At 42.2% G+C, this 19437-nt stretch overlaps 1 protein-coding gene across 1 annotated transcript in view; it reads right to left on the bottom strand.

Moving 5' to 3' along the window:
* LOC139759053 (uncharacterized) overlaps window positions 1–19437 on the bottom strand; it is a 422614-nt gene that overhangs the window by 193369 nt on the left and 209808 nt on the right. The window contains exon 4 of the mRNA XM_071680968.1: window positions 7661–7694. Within this exon, the coding sequence (XP_071537069.1) occupies window positions 7661–7694 (34 nt within the window). The remainder of the gene's footprint in view (window positions 1–7660; window positions 7695–19437) is intronic.

Raw genomic sequence — 19437 nt, 5'->3', positions numbered from 1 at the left:
CTTTCATCTTGGAAACATGATTCCAAGAACAGGTGACCGTTCTAACGCTTCCGAACTACCTGTCTGTTATCATGACTCACTAGATTGCTGAGTATTCGACTATTTCAACAACTCCCATTGCCTTTATCATGCTGAAATCCTACAGCTTTCTTTCTGCAACATTAGGATGGGTTCCACAGGCCGCAAATTTACCAGTGATATCCTATATTCTCTTCCCAATGACTGGTCATCCTTTCTGAGAGAGTATGGGGAATCGAATGCTTCTGTTGGGGATCTGGGTTGGGGACTAAAGCTCCCCCTCTTTTGGCTTTCCTCCCTACATCTGATTTCATATATCTAGCCTCCTCTCTGGCACCACTGTTAATGTTCATGGATTAATTTCTTTTTCTTTCCCCATCAACACTGTTGTCCATCAGGGGTCTATCTTGTCGTCTCTGCTCTTCCTCCTTCTTCCTCAAGGAAGTTCCTTTCTTCAGTAGTGAACCAGGTACTCTCATACGCTGAAGACACAGCACTGCTGCTGTATTTCTCCAATTACTTCGAATCCGCTCCATCTTCTCCTGTTTGATCTACGTCTCGTCACACTTCTGCAAACTCAAATTTGAACAGGAATTCCCAGTGGGACAGACTCGCGCGACGCCAACGAAGTTCCCAGTGGGATCGACGCGACTAATGGGGTTGAACGAATGTAAAACACAGTGTTTACCCATTTTCTCTCGAAGAACACCTCACATCCTTCCAGTCCCTAGTGATGGCGCTTTACTTCCATCCCTCGACACAATCAACACACTTGGTATCAACATAACGCTCATGCTCGCTCAGAAACCACTTCACCCAGCTGCTAAGTCTGTCTCTAAGAAATTTGGGATGTGTGAAGATGTTCCACAGGACTGATCCATCCTAACACGGAGCACTGCTCTCACATCTAAGGAGGAACCATCGCCATATACTCACGCGAAATTGTCGGGTTGCAAAGGGCATCGTCTATGCTGACCTCAGAACTCGACCCTCTACAATGTCCCCCCTTACTTCAGTGCTGTTCTTCCCACCTTCTTCTACATACGACATTCCGGTGTCTGCTTCCCACCCATTAGGTAAACCACGCACCGCAGGACTAGCTACTGCGTCACGTAATTACCGTGTGACTCTTGACCATTACAAAGGTGACGCGTTGTGACGCGTGTTTCTTTTAACCTTCCCCCCAAACCCCAGACACACCTTCCATTTAAAATTCTTTGCCTTCTCACTGTCTTTATTTATAACCAACCACAACCTGACCCTTTCTTTTTTTTCATATGTTTTTTTTTCCTTCTCCACTTTTCATCCAAATCTCTTCGACCAACTGTTCCACCTCTTAAGCCATCTTTATATGTCATCTTTATAGCCTGTGGCCTCGATGAAGATCTTCGTCCGTGACCGGAACTATAAGAATTAGAGGAGAAAAACAACAAACCTGCTCCACGCCTCACGGATCCTGATTCTCCCAAACATAACGTCACCGGCTGCAGAATATGCCGGACGACTACTATACATTTTTCATCATTTTCAATGTTTTTTACTTTTTTGCGACCGTTCTCGTAACTCTGTAACTCTTGTATAACATTTCCTCACCAGCTTCTAGTCCTGAAGCCAAGATAATCACGTCCTCAAAAGCCTTCAGTAGGTAGATCCTTCACCCTACATCCCTCACTTGTAGTAGCTGAAATCCTCCTTCACCCTCCGCTGAAAAGGATAAAGTTCGCAAAACCTTCACTAATATATCTATGTCTTTACATTCTTAACGAGGTAGGTTATACGTTGTTAACGAGGTAGTTTTTACGTTGTTAACGAGGTAGTTCTTACGTTCGTAACGAGGTAGAGCGACTTACCAAACTACCTCTACCAAACTGCCAACAACCACTCTACCAGTACATTGGATTCGTTTCGTTTTCTATGTTATCCAACCTTGCACTGTGACGACCTTAATTACGCCCACGTGACGAGGTAAACTACGTCCACCACCGACTGGCTCAGGCGATCACAGGTCATGACGACGTCACAGGACACACGGTCCCCCGCCCCTCGTGCCTGTCTTCTCCGGGCGTCAGCTGAGGTCATATCGACTCCAGTGAATGAAGCAACACGACTTATCATCACTATCAGTGGCAGGCTACACTGCGGTGTTTTCCCCGGGCGATGCTTCTGTCTCGGTCGAGCGTCTCAGCCCAGGAGGGAGGGAGGAGAGGCCCGCCTCCCGGGGAAGACCGGGTGTCTCTCTTAATGCAGGGTTCGCTCCTGCCTGTTGTGAGGCCAGCCAGTCACGGAGAACATACAGATTACAACCTCCAGGTTACAACCTCCAGATTACAACCTACAATTTACAACCTACAGATTACAACCTCCAGATTACAACCTCCAGATTACAACCTAAAGTCTATAACCTCCAGATTACAACCTCCAGATTACAACCTACAGTTTATAACCTACATATTACAACCTCCAGATTACAACATTCACATTACAGCCTACAGTTTATAACCTACAGATTACAAGCTACAGATTACAACCTACATTTACAACCTACAGTCTACAACCTTCAGATTACAACCTACAGTTTACAACCTACAGATTGCAACCTACAGTTTACAACCTACAGATTGCAACCTACAGATTACAACCTACAGATTACAACCTACAGATTACAACCTACAGATTACAACCTACAGATTGCAACCTACAGTTTACAACCTACAGTTTACAACCTACAGATTACAACCTACAGATTACAACCTACAGTTTACAACCTACAGTTTACAACCTACAGATTGCAACCTACAGATTACAACCTACAGTTTACAACCTACAGTTTACAACCTACAGTTTACAACCTACAGTTTACAACCTACAGATTGCAACCTACAGATTACAACCTACAGATTACAACCTACAGTTTACAACCTACAGATTACAACCTACAGTTTATCACCTACAGATTACAACCTACAGTTTACAACCTACAGATTACAACCTACAGTTTACAACCTACAGATTACAACCTACAGATTACAACCTACAGATTACAACCTACAGTTTACAACCTACAGATTACAACCTACAGATTACAACCTACAGTTTACAACCTACAGATTACAACCTACAGATTACAACCTACAGATTACAACCTACAGATTACAACCTACAGATTACACCTACAGATCCCAACCTACAGATTGCAACCTACAGATTACACTCAGATTACAACCTACATTTATCAACCTACAGTAGTACAACCTAAGTTTACACCCTCAGTTGTACAACCTACAGTTACACCGACAGATTACAACCTCAGATACAACCTACAGATTACACCTACAGTTTACAACCTACAGATACAACCTACAGATTACAACCTACAGATTACAACCTACAGATTGCAACCTCAATTACAACCTACAGTTTATACCTACAGATTACAACCTACAGTTTAACCTACAGTTACAACTCAGTTATACCTACAGATTACAACTACAGTTATTACTACAGATTACAACCTACAGTTTACACCTACAGATTACAACCTACAGTTTACACCTACAGATTACAACCTACAGTTTACAACCTCCAGATTACAACCTTCTTGAACGACAAGTTTTCACCTCTCAGAAACCTTAAGATTACTTCCTTAGTTTTTCTTATCTTATTCAGTTTCTTTTATTAAACGACTGGTCTCAATGAATTCAGTCATTATCGAAGTACAACACACACACAACAACACACACACACACACACAGATTCACAACTACAGTACAACACCACACACAACACACATACACACATCAGTTACACACACAACATCACACCACAGTACACACACAGACAACTATTACACACATACATCACACACACACAGATACACACAACCACACAATTACAACCACAACACACACACACAGTACACACTTCATACACCACACACACACACATTAACACACACTACAACTACAGATTCATACAACACACACACTACAACACATACACACACACGTACAACACAACATTTCATAAAACGCTACCCAGATCAGAAGCAGGTACAGATAAACAATATAAACATTAAGATCTAACACATTATAACACAGATGTCACGTAACGCATCCAGATTCTCTCAGATTAGAATTATACCGTTACATATAAATCGTCGTTATCATTATAGCATTACGTCATTCATATAAGTTATATTTTCCCAATTAGATATACAGTTAAATGATATTACATGTTCATATTACAGATTACAAACTAAATTTCAAAAACTAAAAAAATTTGTTTAATCTACAATGTTTCTCACTGAACATACGTTTCACAGAATTACAGTAAAGTTATATAATGTTAGTTTGCGCAGTTATGATTAATAATATATATATAAATACTATATAATATATATAATATATAATATATATAATATATATATAATATATATATCTTTCAGTTTCTTCTTAAACTATTCGCCATTTCCCGCGTTAGCGAGGTAGCCTAAGAAACAGAGGACTGGGCCTTTGAGGGAATATCCCTCACCTGCCCCCTTCTCGTTCCTTCTATGGAAAGTTAAAAAAAAAAGAATGAAGGGAGGATTTCCAGCCCCCCCGCTCCCATCACCTTTTAGTCGCCTTCTACGACACCGCAGGAATACGTGGGAAGTATTCTTTCTCCACTATCCCCAGGGATATATATATAATATATATATATATATATATATATATATATATATAATATATATATATATATATATATATATACTTTCATACTATTCGCCATTTCCCGCATTTATATATATATATATATATATATATATATATATATATATATATATATATATATATATAACAAACATACACATGATATAGGATGTAAACTAATTAATTAGCTGCCAAACTGTTAAACAGTTTATATATATATATATAATAGGGATAGGGGAGAAAGAATACTTCCCACGTATTCCCTGCGTGTCGTAAAGGCGACTAAAAGGGAGGAGCGGGTGGCCGGAAATCCTCCCCTCTCTTTTTTTTTTTTTTTTTTTTTTTTTTTTTCCCAAAGGAAGGAACGGAGAAGGGGGCCAGGTGAGGATTTTTCCTCTAGGGCCCAGTCCTCTGTTCTTAACGCTACCCATCGCAGACGCGGGAAATGGCGAATAGTATGAAAAAAAGAAAGATATATATATATATATATATATATATATATATATATATATATATATATATATATATATATATATATCCAAAACACCCTACATCTGCCACTCTATCATCAAACACATTCAACAAACCTTCAAAATACTCACTCCATCTCCTTCTCACATCACCACTACTTGTTATCACCTCCCCATTTGCGCCCTTCACTGAAGTTCCCATTTGCTCCCTTGTCTTACGCACTTTATTTACCTCCTTCCAGAACATCTTTTTATTCTCCCTAAAATCTAATGATACTCTCTCACCCCAACTCTCATTTGCCCTTTTTTTTCACCTCTTGCACCTTTCTCTTGACCTCCTGTCTCTTTCTTTTATACGTCTCCCACTCAATTTCATTTTTTCCCTGCAAAAATCGTCCAAATGCCTCTCTCTTCTCTTTCACTAATACTCTTACTTCCTCATCCCACCACTCACTACCCTTTCTAATCAACCCACACAGAGTGGCAGATATAGGGTGTTTTGGTCGAGGTGGTGTACAAAGTGCGAGGGTTAGGGAAAATGATTTGGTAAACAGAGAAGAGGTAGTAAAAGCTTTCCGGAAGATGAAAGCCGGCAAGGCAGCAGGTTTGGATGGTATTGCAGTGGAATTTATTAAAAAAGGGGGTGACTGTATTGTTGACTGGTTGGTAAGGTTATTTAATGTATGTATGACTCATGGTGAGGTGCCTGAGGATTGGCGGAATGCGTGCATAGTGCCATTGTACAAAGGCAAAGGGGATAAGAGTGAGTGCTCAAATTACAGAGGTATAAGTTTGTTGAGTATTCCTGGCAAATTATATGGGAGGGTATTGATTGAGAGGGTGAAGGCATGTACAGAGCATCAGATTGGGGAAGAGCAGTGTGGTTTCAGAAGTGGTAGAGGATGTGTGGATCAGGTGTTTGCTTTGAAGAATGTATGTGAGAAATACTTAGAAAAGCAAATGGATTTGTATGTAGCATTTATGGATCTGGAGAAGGCATATGATAGAGTTGATAGAGATGCTCTGTGGAAGGTATTAAGAATATATGGTGTGGGAGGCAAGTTGTTAGAAGCAGTGAAAAGTTTTTATCGAGGATGTAAGGCATGTGTACGTGTAGGAAGAGAGGAAAGTGATTGGTTCTCAGTGAATTTAGGTTTGCGGCAGGGGTGTGTGATGTCTCCATGGTTGTTTAATTTGTTTATGGATGGGGTTGTTAGGGAGGTGAATGCAAGAGTTTTGGAAAGAGGGGCAAGTATGAAGTCTGTTGGGGATGAGAGAGCTTGGGAAGTGAGTCAGTTGTTGTTCGCTGATGATACAGCGCTGGTGGCTGATTCATGTGAGAAACTGCAGAAGCTGGTGACTGAGTTTGGTAAAGTGTGTGAAAGAAGAAAGTTAAGAGTAAATGTGAATAAGAGCAAGGTTATTAGGTACAGTAGGGTTGAGGGTCAAGTCAATTGGTAGGTGAGTTTGAATGGAGAAAAACTGGAGGAAGTAAAGTGTTTTAGATATCTGGGAGTGGATCTGGCAGCGGATGGAAACATGGAAGCGGAAGTGGATCATAGGGTGGGGGAGGGGGCGAAAATTCTGGGAGCCTTGAAGAATGTGTGGAAGTCGAGAACATTATCTCGGAAAGCAAAGATGGGTATGTTTGAAGGAATAGTGGTTCCAACAATGTTGTATGGTTGCGAGGCGTGGACTATAGATAGAGTTGTGCGCAGGAGGATGGATGTGCTGGAAATGAGATGTTTGAGGACAATGTGTGGTGTGAGGTGGTTTGATCGAGTAAGTAACGTAAGGGTAAGAGAGATGTGTGGAAATAAAAAGAGCGTGGTTGAGAGAGCAGAAGACGGTGTTTTGAAATGGTTTGGTCACATGGAGAGAATGAGTGAGGAAAGATTGACCAAGAGGATATATGTGTCGGAGGTGGAGGGAACGAGGAGAAGAGGGAGACCAAATTGGAGGTGGAAAGATGGAGTGGAAAAGATTTTGTGTGATCGGGGCCTGAACATGCAGGAGGGTGAAAGGAGGGCAAGGAATAGAGTGAATTGGAGCGATGTGGTATACCGGGGTTGACGTGCTGTCAGTGGATTGAATCAAGGCATGTGAAGCGTCTGGGGTGAACCATGGAAAGCTGTGTAGGTATGTATATTTGCGTGTGTGGACGTATGTATATGCATGTGTATGGGGGTGGGTTGGGCCATTTCTTTCGTCTGTTTCCTTGCGCTACCTCGCAAACGCGGGAGACAGCGACAAAGCCAAAAAAAAAGAAAAAAAATATATATATATATATATATATATATATATATATATATATATATATATATATATATATATATATATATATATATATATATATATATATATATTTATATATATATATATATATATATATATATATATATATATATATATATATATATATATATATATATATATATATACGTATGTATGTTCGAATTATTCAAAGCATAAGAAACTCACCTTATCAATCAGCAGGTTCACGTTCATATCATACCTGAAAGCAAAGTGATAAGAAAGATAAGAGTGTTGAATGTACAAAATGGCACTGTCATATCTGCACATCTATATATCAGGTCGTAAATAAAGCTCTCTAGTCAGGTCAGCAGTTGGGATTTACACCAATTGACTTCCATTTACACACCCTGTAAATGCCATGTAAATGTCACACCAAGACGTCGGTTCGGACAGGCGATCGCCGTGTTCAGTGGTGGTGAACAGATACACGACGTGTTTCCCCGTGTGAGCTCTTGTGCATGGAGGGACGACCCCGCGAGGTACGACCCTTGATCACGATGGTATGGACGACCCCCGGTATGAATGAATCGGTCATATCAAAAGACAAGTTCACTGTACCCATGAGGTCGTACCGTTGTGTTCAAGGGTTATACTGTCGTACATAAGGGTCATGTCTTCATACCTAAGGGTCGTACGGTCGTGTTCAGGGGTCGTAATGTTGTACTCCAGGGTCGTGCCGTCATACCCAAGGGCGTTCTTTGCTTTCTATACTAAACCCACAGCCGGGTGGACTGGATTGGAGCTCCCACCACAGCGTTCGATGGTAAGAACAGAGCTGAAGTGCGTGGCTGAGGTAGTAACTGTGTAACCTGTAGCAGTGATAACAGTGACTGTGAAAGCTGTAGCAGTGATAAAAGTGACTGTGGAAGCTGTAGCAATTATAAAAGTGACTGTGGAAGCTGTAGCAGTGATAACAGTGACTGTGGTAGCTGTAGCAATGATAACAGTGACTGTGGAAGCTGTAGCAGTGATAACAGTGACTGTGGAAACTGTAGCAGTGATAACAAAGACTGTGGAAGTTGTAGCAGTGATAACATTAACTGTGGTAGCTGTAGCAATGAAAACAGTGACTGTGGAAGCTGTAGCAGTGATAACAGTGACTGTGGAAGCTGTAGCAGTGATAACAGTAACTATGGAAGCTGTAGCAGTGATAACAGTGACTGTGGAAGCTGTAGCAATGATTAGAGTGACTGTGGAAGCTGGAGCAGTGATAAGAGTGACTGTGGAAGCTGTAGCAGTGATAAGAGTGACTGTGGAAGCTGTAGCAGTGATAACAGTGACTGTGAAAGCTGTAGCAGTGATAACAGTAACTGTGGTAGCTGTAGCAGTGATATCAGTGACTGTGGTAGCTGTAGCAGTGATAACAGTGATAACAGCGACTGTGGAAGCTGTTGCTGTGATATGACTGTAGTAGTTATGGTAGCGGGAGAGGTAGTGATGGTGGCGGGAGACGGTGGCAGTGGTGGAAACAATGATGGTAGTTTTGGTGACGAGACAAAGTAGTCACGAAGGTGATGTGGGTTAGGGAGAAGGCCGCCTGCTTAGCTACTGGTTGTAACAACAACAAAGAAGGTTGTGATGTTGTTGATGGCGCTGGGGATCAATGGTGGGCGGGAGTTGGGAGGTGAGTAGCTTATCTACTTGAGGAAAGTACCATAAATGATAGATATGTACGTACAAACACATTCAGACATTATGACATACATGGAAATCACAGATTCGGTACCCATGTCTCGCGTAAACACCCACCCACCAATACCTCCCACTGCTCATGAGTCTACACACTGCACCTCGGGGCTAGACGTTACGTCGCTACACCTCACCATGATGATGCCCCTTTGCTCGTAAGGATACAAAGAAAACGCCAAGTGGAATCATCCCCACCACACACAAAGCACATCCACCACTGGGTCTTTTCCAAGCTGTTGGCAGAAAGTAAACTGAAGTGTTCGATGAGCGGGAGGGACTACAACTCCACACTGACAACATAATCACGACGCTAAGTACACGGTTCACGAAGACTCGGACCCGCGCCGCTCAAAAATGATGGCAGGCAAGCAGGGAGGGACGGAGGGTCGGAGGGATGGAGGGACGGAGGGAGGGAGGGACGGAGGGAGGGAGGGACGGAGGGAAGGAGGGAGGGAAAGCGCTCGGCCGATGACCTTCTGTCTTGCTGTGCGGCTGCATTTAACTGTCATGGCTTTATGGTAGGCAAGTGGTAGTGGTGTGTGTGTGGTAGTGGTGTGTGAGTGTGTGTGTGTGTGTGTGTGTGTGTGTGTGTGGGGAGGGGGGGGGGGGCAAAACGTATACTGATTACGGTATAACTTCTCTGACGAGGGAGGGTTTCCTCGTCAGGAGTTTGGTGGTGACCTTCGTGACCCCCTCACGTGACCAAGTGTGGACCAACATCGTAGCGTCGTCGGTCAGGGAAGTGACTCTGTGCGCGCGTGTGTGTGTGTGTGTGTGTGTGTGTGTGTGTGTGTGTGTGTGTGTGTCCACTTCCTCAATCCGGTGATGGGAGGGACGGGGGTGTGTTGACGTCGTCGCATGAATCACCACCCGCCACGTTATTTCAACCCGCGCACGTATCTCCAACTCCTTTTGTCTTTCCAGACTAGCGTTTGAGGTCCGTCCACCCACAATGTGTCCGACGGATGTAATTAGATGAGAATGTATTCGCCAGTCATCATTTTCTATAAGATATAAACGCCAGTATATCCTCTATGTCATGCTACGTGGAGTTCCTTCATATGTATACCTTCCTGGTGGCTGGTGGTCCGGAGGGAATGGTGGGTGAAGGCGAGTCATCTGCTTTGTTGTCTTATGCCTTATCTGTATGTTACTGTCCTCCAGCAGATAACCTGGTCATAGACCATCAGGTCTTGTGTTATCTGGCCTCACTCCCATGTACTGCCATGAGGGTATACTATTACTGTCCTCCAGCAAATAACCTGGTCATAGACCATCAGGTCTTGTGTTATCTGGCTTTCCCATGTACTGCCATGAGGGTATACTATTACTGTCCTCCAGCAGATAACCTGATCATAGACCATCAGGTCTTGTGTTATCTGGCCTCACTCCCATGTACTGCCATGAGGGTATACTATTACTGTCCTCCAGCAGATAACCTGGTCATAGACCATCAGGTCTTGTGTTATCTGGCTTTCCCATGTACAGCCATGAGGGTATACTATTACTGTCCTCCAGCAGATAACCTGGTCATAGACCATCAGGCCTTGTGTTATCAAGTTATCCCATGCTCTGCTGTTTACTAGAGAACGCCAAATTCAACCAGCGACTGAAAAAGACATACGTAGATGTGGAGTCAATGCCAAGAATATGCATAACTTGGGTTCAAAAGTCAACATAAACATACAGAAATCAATTCGAGGTTGATATCAAGAAATCAACTCTCTATGGCAGTTGTCTGACGTGTGTACCACTGGTTGTAGTTCGCTGACCTCCAGCAAGTTGTCACTCGTTACATCTAACAACATACACACACACACACACACACACACACACACACACACACACCATGTCAGGTAAAGTTTCTGTGGTGTTTCCCGTCCAGATCAAAGTACAGGACGGGGGTTCAGTGAGACGGTAAGTAAAACAGGAGTAAAATGGTCTACAGTCTACCTACGTGATCTAATTCATACATACAGTCTACCTACATTAACTGCAGTCTACCCACCAGGAAGGTGAAGGTTACTAACACATTTTGCTACAAGGAATTTGAGTTATTATCAAACGTACGAACTCTTTCTCTTCATTTTTTTTCCTCTGGTTTTACCTCTGTGCCATGTACTTCAGAATGGAGATGAGAACGTATGCTTCCAAGTGGGTCAGAATGGAGATGGTTCCCCTACGTTGTGACACAGTCAACACCACACCCCCACCTACCACGGTTCATCCTCAGCCACTTCTGATCTACAGTTCCCCCACGACGGTGGGTCTTGTGGTACACGTCTTTCCAAGACGCGTCCATCACTCAAGTTCCCAAAGAGAGAGAGAGAGAGAGAGAGAGAGAGAGAGAGAGAGAGAGAGAGAGAGAGAGAGAGAGAGAGAGAGAGAGACGAAGAGCTTTCTTGTGAGCTGGAACCCAGGGACGTTAGACAAAGGTCGCTGCGTTGCTGTTGTCCGATGGTCGAGACGTCTTGCAACAGTTGTGGATCGCCCTTCTGGAGCAAGTACATCAGATTTCTACTCATACAGGACTGGAGTGGCTTGCCAGACAGCCAGCTACAGAGGAATCAACAGTCCTCCGCCTTATAGCAACTCTCCTGCGATCACTCAGGACTAAACCATCTCCTCCGCCGTCATGCCGTCACCCTCCCTCCTCCCTCCCTTCTACGGGTATGATCACTTCGCCCACTGTTCTCGAGGGCTCTGTCTGTGTGTGTGTGTGCGCGCGCGCGCGTGCGTGTGTGTGTGTGTGTGTGTGTGTGTGTGTGTGTGTGTGTGTGTGTGTGTGTGTGTGTGTGTGTGTGTCCCTGCCACTGTGGATCAACCAGTGAGGCGCTCTGCCTCCCTCACAAGTGAAGCAGGTGCCAACTGCTCCTACCAACGAGGAGTGAGGACCGTCGGGTGAATGATAAGGAACTCCTCAGTGTACCACTGAGTGAGAGGAACCCGTCCATGTTGACACTCTGAGATCGTCCATACCACCAGACGTGTGACCTGACGAGTGGGTCTTCGTCCATACCACCAGAGGTGTGACCTGACGAGTGGGTCTTCGTCCTGGTCTGGGTTGTATGGAATACGTCATCTCAATACTTGTTTGGTAGATACAGGTGATCTTAGGGTAGAAGTGTGGAGGAATGCAGTGGCTGTAATGACATTAATGATGCTCAAATATAATCTAGTTCTTCTGTCATCCTGTTCAAGGATAATCTACGGTTTTCTCTCATCATGTTCAAGAATGGTCCATGGTTCCCTGTTATTCTGCTCATAAATAATCAAGTTTTTTTCCTTATCTTAGAAAATATTATCTACCAGTTCACCATCTTACGCATATATAATCATCTACCTCTTCTGTGTCCTCTTCAAGAATAATCTACCTTATCTCTATCTTGTTCAAGAATAATCTACCTTATCTCTACCTTGTTCAAGAATAATCTACCTTATCTCTATCCTGTTCAAGAATAATCTACCTTATCTCTATCCTGTTCAAGAATAATCTACCTTATCTCAACCCTGTTCAAGAATAATCTACCTTATCTCTACCCTGTTCAAGAATAATCTACCTTATCTCTACCCTGTTCAAGAATAATCTACCTTATCTCTACCCTGTTCAAGAATAATCTACCTTATCTCTACCTTGTTCAAGAATAATCTACCTTATCTCTATCCTCTTCAAGAATAATCTACCTTATCTCTATCCTGTTCAAGAATAATCTACCTTATCTCTATCCTCTTCAAGAATAATCTACCTTATCTCTACCCTGTTCAAGAATAATCTACCTTATCTCTATCGTGTTCAAGAATAATCTACCTTATCTCTACCCTGTTCAAGAATAATCTACCTTATCTCTATCCTGTTCAAGAATAATCTACCTTATCTCTACCTTGTTCAAGAATAATCTACCTTATCTCTATCCTCTTCAAGAATAATCTACCTTATCTCTACCCTGTTCAAGAATAATCTACCTTATCTCTATCCTGTTCAAGAATAATCTACCTTATCTCTATCCTGTTCAAGAATAATCTACCTTATCTCTATCCTGTTCAAGAATAATCTACCTTATCTCTATCCTCTTCAAGAATAATCTACCTTATCTCTATCCTCTTCAAGAATAATCTACCTTATCTCTACCCTGTTCAAGAATAATCTACCTTATCTCTACCCTGTTCAAGAATAATCTACCTTATCTCTACCCTGTTCAAGAATAATCTACCTTATCTCTACCTTGTTCAAGAATAATCTACCTTATCTCTACCCTGTTCAAGAATAATCTACCTTATCTCTATCCTGTTCAAGAATAATCTACCTTATCTCTATCCTGTTCAAGAATAATCTACCTTATCTCTATCCTGTTCAAGAATAATCTACCTTATCTCTATCCTGTTCAAGAATAATCTACCTTATCTCTACCCTGTTCAAGAATAATCTACCTTATCTCTACCCTGTTCAAGAATAATCTACCTTACCTGATCCTGTTCAAGAATAATCTACCTTATCTCTACCCTGTTCAAGAATAATCTACCTTATCTCTATCCTGTTCAAGAATAATCTACCTTATCTCTACCCTGTTCAAGAATAATCTACCTTATCTGTATCCTGTTCAAGAATAATCTACCTTATCTCTACCCTGTTCAAGAATAATCTACCTTATCTGTATCCTGTTCAAGAATAATCTACCTTATCTCTACCCTGTTCAAGAATAATCTACCTTATCTGTATCCTGTTCAAGAATAATCTACCTTATCTCTACCCTGTTCAAGAATAATCTACCTTATCTGTATCCTGTTCAAGAATAATCTACCTTACCTGATCCTGTTCAAGAATAATCTACCTTACCTCTACCCTGTTCAAGAATAATCTACCTTACCTGATCCTGTTCAAGAATAATCTACCTTACCTCTACCCTGTTCAAGAATAATCTACCTTACCTGATCCTGTTCAAGAATAATCTACCTTACCTCTACCCTGTTCAAGAATAATCTACCTTATCTCTATCGTGTTCAAGAATAATCTACCTTATCTCCATCCTACTTGAGAGCAATCCACATTTTCACCAAATTACTTAAGAATAATCTACTTAATCCCCATTATAATGAAGACTAATTTACCTTTTTCTCCATTCTACTCACAAACAATCTACCTCATCCCATCCTGCTCAATAATGATCTACCCTTTCCTAACCCACTCAAAAATTTACTTTTTTCTTCATTCTACTCAAAAATAATCTACCTTTTCTCTCTCCGACTCAAAAATTATCTATGACTTCCCTTTCTTTCTCAAAAATTATCTACCTGTTCTCCATACCGCTGTAGAATAGGCAAAAATTTTCCACCATCCTTCCTAAGAAAAATATATATATTTTTATCTTCCATCCCATTCAGAAACGGTCTCGTTTTCCTCCTCCTTCCTTAAGAATAAACCAGTTTTTTCCTTCCATCTCGCCAGAAGACGTAGTTAGCCCAGGTTACGTCGTCTTCGAGAGAGAGAGAGAGAGAGAGAGAGAGAGAGAGAGAGAGAGAGAGAGAGAGAGAGAGAGGAGAGAGAGAGAGAGAGAGAGAGAGAGAGAGAGAGAGAGAGAGAGAGAGAGAGAGAGAGAGAGAGAGAGAGAGAATAGCTAATTGCTGGGTAGTTCGGAGCATAACCCCACATCTTGCAGGGCAGCGTTGTACTTACGCTCTGGCGAGGTACCTGGCTACTTGCATACTCTTTAGAACGCCTGGCTAATGTTAGGGCCCCTGGCTAACTGTTAGGGCCTTTGGTTAATTGTTAGGGCCCCTGGCTAATTGTTAGGGACCCTAGCTAGTTGTTAGGGCCCCTAGCTAGTTGTTAGGGCTCCTGGCTAATGGTTAGGACCCCTGGCTAACTGTTAGGGCCCCTGATTAATTGTTAGGACCCTTGACTAATTGTTAGGACACCTGGCTAATTGCTAGGACCTCTGGATACTCTTTAGAACCCCTAACTAATTGTTAGAACCCCTGGCTAATTGTTAGGACCCCTGACTAATTGTTAGACCCCTGGCTAAATGTTAGGACCCCTGACTAATTGTTAGGATCCCTGGCTAACTTTTAGGACCCCTGGCTAACTGTTAGGACCCCTGACTAATTGTTAGGACCCCTGGCTAACTGTTAGGACCCCTGGCTAATTGTTAGGACCCCTGGCTAATTGTTAGGACCCCTGGCTAACTGTTAGGACCCCTGGCTAATTGTTAGGACACCTGGTTAACTGTTAGGACCCCTGGCTAACTGTTAGGACCCCTGGCTAATTGTTAGGACCCCTGGCTAACTGTTAGGACCCCTGACTAATTGTTAGGACACCTGGTTAACTGTTAGGACCCCTGGCTAATTGTTAAGACTCCTGGCTAATTGTTAGGAGCCCTAGCTAATTGTTAGGACCCCAGGCTGACTGGCTATAGAAACGCTCCCTACCTTACTGGATACTGACAGGCTCCCTAACTGACTGCCTATAGACAGGTTCCCTACCTGACTAGCTATCAACCCACCTGGTCCACTACCTGACTGACTGTCAACCTAACTGGCCCCCGATCTGACTGACTGTCAACCTAGCTGGACCCCTAGCCTGATTGGCTATGAACCTAACATGCCTGCCCCCGATTTTGACTGGCTATGAAGCCTAACTGGCCCCCCTTACTTGACTGACTGTCAACCTAGCTGGGCCCCTTACCTGACTGACTGTCAACCTAGCTGGGCCCCTTACCTGACTGACTGTCAACCTAGCTGGGCCCCCCTACTTGACTGACTGTCAACCTAGCTGGGCCCCCTACCTGACTTCAGACTGTCAATCCAACTGGGTCGTGTTACACAGCTGGGCTGAGTGCCTCCATGTATTCAGTATAGAGACAACAGAGGCTATTGCCTCCCTATCCTTGACTATGACCTCTCGGGTTAATGTGAGGGTTTTTGTTGATTGTGTCGTGTTCTTGTGGTCCTTGTGTTCGTCCACACCGTGGCCATGGCTCCAGGGTGACCGCTGGGTTTAGCTATGCCTGTCTCACACGATGGATGACCACTATTACGAGCATTTATCACCGAGAGGTTTTTCTTCCTTCATTTATCACATATATGTTTTTCTTCCTTCATCTATCACATATATGGTTTTCTTCATTTATCACATGTTTTTCTTCCCTCATTTATCACATCTATATCTTCCTTCCTTCAATTCATCACGCATATGTTTTTCTTCATTTATCACATATATGTTTTCTTCCTTCATTTATCACATATATGTTTTTCTTCCTTCATCTATCACATATATGGTTTTCTTCATTTATCACATGTTTTTCTTCCCTCATTTATCACATCTATGTCTTCCTTCCTTCAATTTATCACGCACATCTTTTTCTTCATTTATCACATATGTTTTCTTCCTTCATTTATCACATATATGTTTTTCTTCCTTCATCTATCACATGAATGTTTTCTTTCCTTCATTTATCACATACATGTTTTTCTTCATTCATTACATATATGTTTTCCTTCCTTCATTTATCACATGTATGTCTTCCTTCCTTCATTTATCACATACATGTTTTTCTTCATTTATTACATATATGTTTTCCTTCCTTCATTTATCGCATATAAGTTTTTCTTCCTTCACTTATCATATATATATGTTTTCTTCCTTCATTTATCATATACATGTTTTTCTTCAATATCTTCACTGAGGGTATTGCCTTAACCAGACTTCAACACTGTAACTTAATAACATCATTAGTGAACACTAACTACAGTATAAATGTGGTGGACATTCAAATGCCAAGTAAAACTTTTTCATTTTCCCGTTGTCTCATTCCAGGCGGGCCAGCTGTCAGGTGATCACTCATCATTCCAGGTGGGGCGTGACATGCCATACGTTACTAGCCCGGAGGAAAACATTATCATCATTGACAAATATATGGCAGCAACGCTGAAGTACCCCCATTAAATCATCACCAAACTGGTTATTACAGGTCATGGTCGTATATCAGGGCATTAGGCATGTGTGTGTGTGTGTGTGTGTGTGTGTGTGTGTGTTACCATCTGGTATCAGTGAGTCATGCATATAACCACCTGGTTCACTTGTTACCCTCAATATGCCATGATTATCTCAACCCTGGCTCACTATGACAATATTGAAGTGAAAATAATAACAACGATAATAATAATAATGATAATAATAATAATAATAATAATAATAATAATGATAATAATAATAACACTAATAATAATGATAATAACAGTAATAATAATACTAATACTACTACTACTACTAATAATAATAATAATAATGAAAATAACAATAATAATGGTAATAATAATAATGATTATAATAATAATAATGATAATAATAGTAATGATGATAATAATAATAATAATGATAATAATAATAATAATAATAATAATAATAATGATAATAATAATAATGATAACAATAATAATGGTAATGATAATAGTAATAATGATAATAATAATAATAATAATAATAATAATAATAATAATAATAATAATGGTACGCAGTGATCATAACGGAAGAGAAACCCGGAACTCATGCCTGAAGAATTCTTATATTTGCTCTCTCTCTCTCTCTCTCTCTGGTAGACAGTAGGTCGGAGGCAGCCACCGACCATGGAAGTACATCACCGGCACTACCCGCCTGGGTATCGGGTAGGGTCAGTGACAGTTGAGCATCGTGCCAGTACTTCAGTGGCTGTCAAGTGTCACTCCCGGAGCTAGGGTAGCTGTCCTCAAACGTACAGTCTCTCCATCCCTCAAACGCTCACACGGCTTCTTTCCTCGTACACCTGGATTCTCCTGCGGTGAGCGCTACGCGCTCGCCCTTCCCTTTGACAAAATCTAGTCGTTAGGTACGTATTACCTGTGTCTTTCAGGGGGTCAGCTGTAACACAGGTTTTCACGACAGAGTGCCTGACGGGTCAGAGCCTAGGTAGTGTGAGGTGGTGGGTGGTGTTCGTGGCTGTCTCTGCGTCTCCGTCATGCAGCTGAAGGTCTCGCGTGAGGAAACAGGGAAGGTGGACAGAGTGAGGTTGTGGATGGCTAGGTGCAAGAGTTCCTCAGTAGCACACTCACTTCTGTATGATGGTTTTGCATTAGGTTTCTGAGGAGATGGGTCAATATCCAGAGCTGCAGAACAATCGGTCATTTGTATATATCAGGTGTTTGTTTTAAAGAATGTATGTGAGAGGTACTTAGAAAAGCAAATGGATTTGTATGTAGCATTTATGGATATGGAGAAGGCATATGATAGAGTTGATAGAGATGCTCTGTGGAAGGTATTACGAGTATATGGTGTGGGAGGCAAGTTGCTAGAAGCAGTGAAAAGTTATTTTTGTCGAGGATGCAAGGCATGTGTACGAGTAGGAAGAGAGGAAAGTGATTGGTTCTCAGTGAATGTCGGTTTGTGGCAGTGGTGCGTGATGTCTCCATGGTTGTTCAATTTGTTTATGGATGGGGTTGTTAGGGAGGTGAATGCACGAGTTTTGGAAAGAGGGGCAAGTATGCAGTCTGTTGTGGATGAGAGAGCTTGGGAAGTGAGGCAGTTGTTATTCGCTGATGATACGGGTGAGAAACTGCAGAAGCTGGTGACTGAGTTTGGTTAAGTGTGTGAAAGAAGAAAGCTGATAGTAAATGTGAATAAGAGCAAGGTTATTAGGTACAGTATGGTTGAGCGACAAGTCAAGCGGGAGGTAAGTCTGAATGGAGAAAAACTGGAGGAAGTGAAGCGTTTTAGACATCTGGGAGTGGATTTGGAAGCGGATGGAACCATGGAAGCGGAAGTGAGTCACAGTGTGAGGGAGGGGGCGAAAGTTCTGGGAGCGTTGAAAAATGCGTGGAAGGCGAGAACATTATCTCGGAAAGCGAAAATAGGTATGTTTGAAGGAATAATGGTTCCAACAATGTTATATGGTTGCGAGGCGTGGGCTATAGATAGAGTTGTGCGGAGGAGGGTGGATGTGCTGGAAATGAGATGCTTGAGGACAGTATGTGGTGTGAGGTGGTTTGATCGAGTAAGTTATGAAAGGGTAAGTGAGATGTGTGGTACTAAAAAGAGTGTGGTTGAGAGAGCAGAAGAGGGTGTATTGAAATGATTTGGTCACATGGAGAGAATGAGTGAAGAAAGAGTGACAACGAGGATATATCTATCAGAGGTGGAGGGAACGAGAAGTGGGAGACCAGATTGGAGGTGAAAGGATGGAGTGAAAAAGATTTTGAGCGATCGGGGCCTGAACATGCAGGAGGGT

This window comes from Panulirus ornatus, chromosome 32, assembly GCF_036320965.1.
Source record: "Panulirus ornatus isolate Po-2019 chromosome 32, ASM3632096v1, whole genome shotgun sequence".
Lineage (NCBI taxonomy): Eukaryota > Metazoa > Arthropoda > Malacostraca > Decapoda > Palinuridae > Panulirus > Panulirus ornatus.
This window is presented reverse-complemented; position numbering and strand designations above follow the sequence as displayed.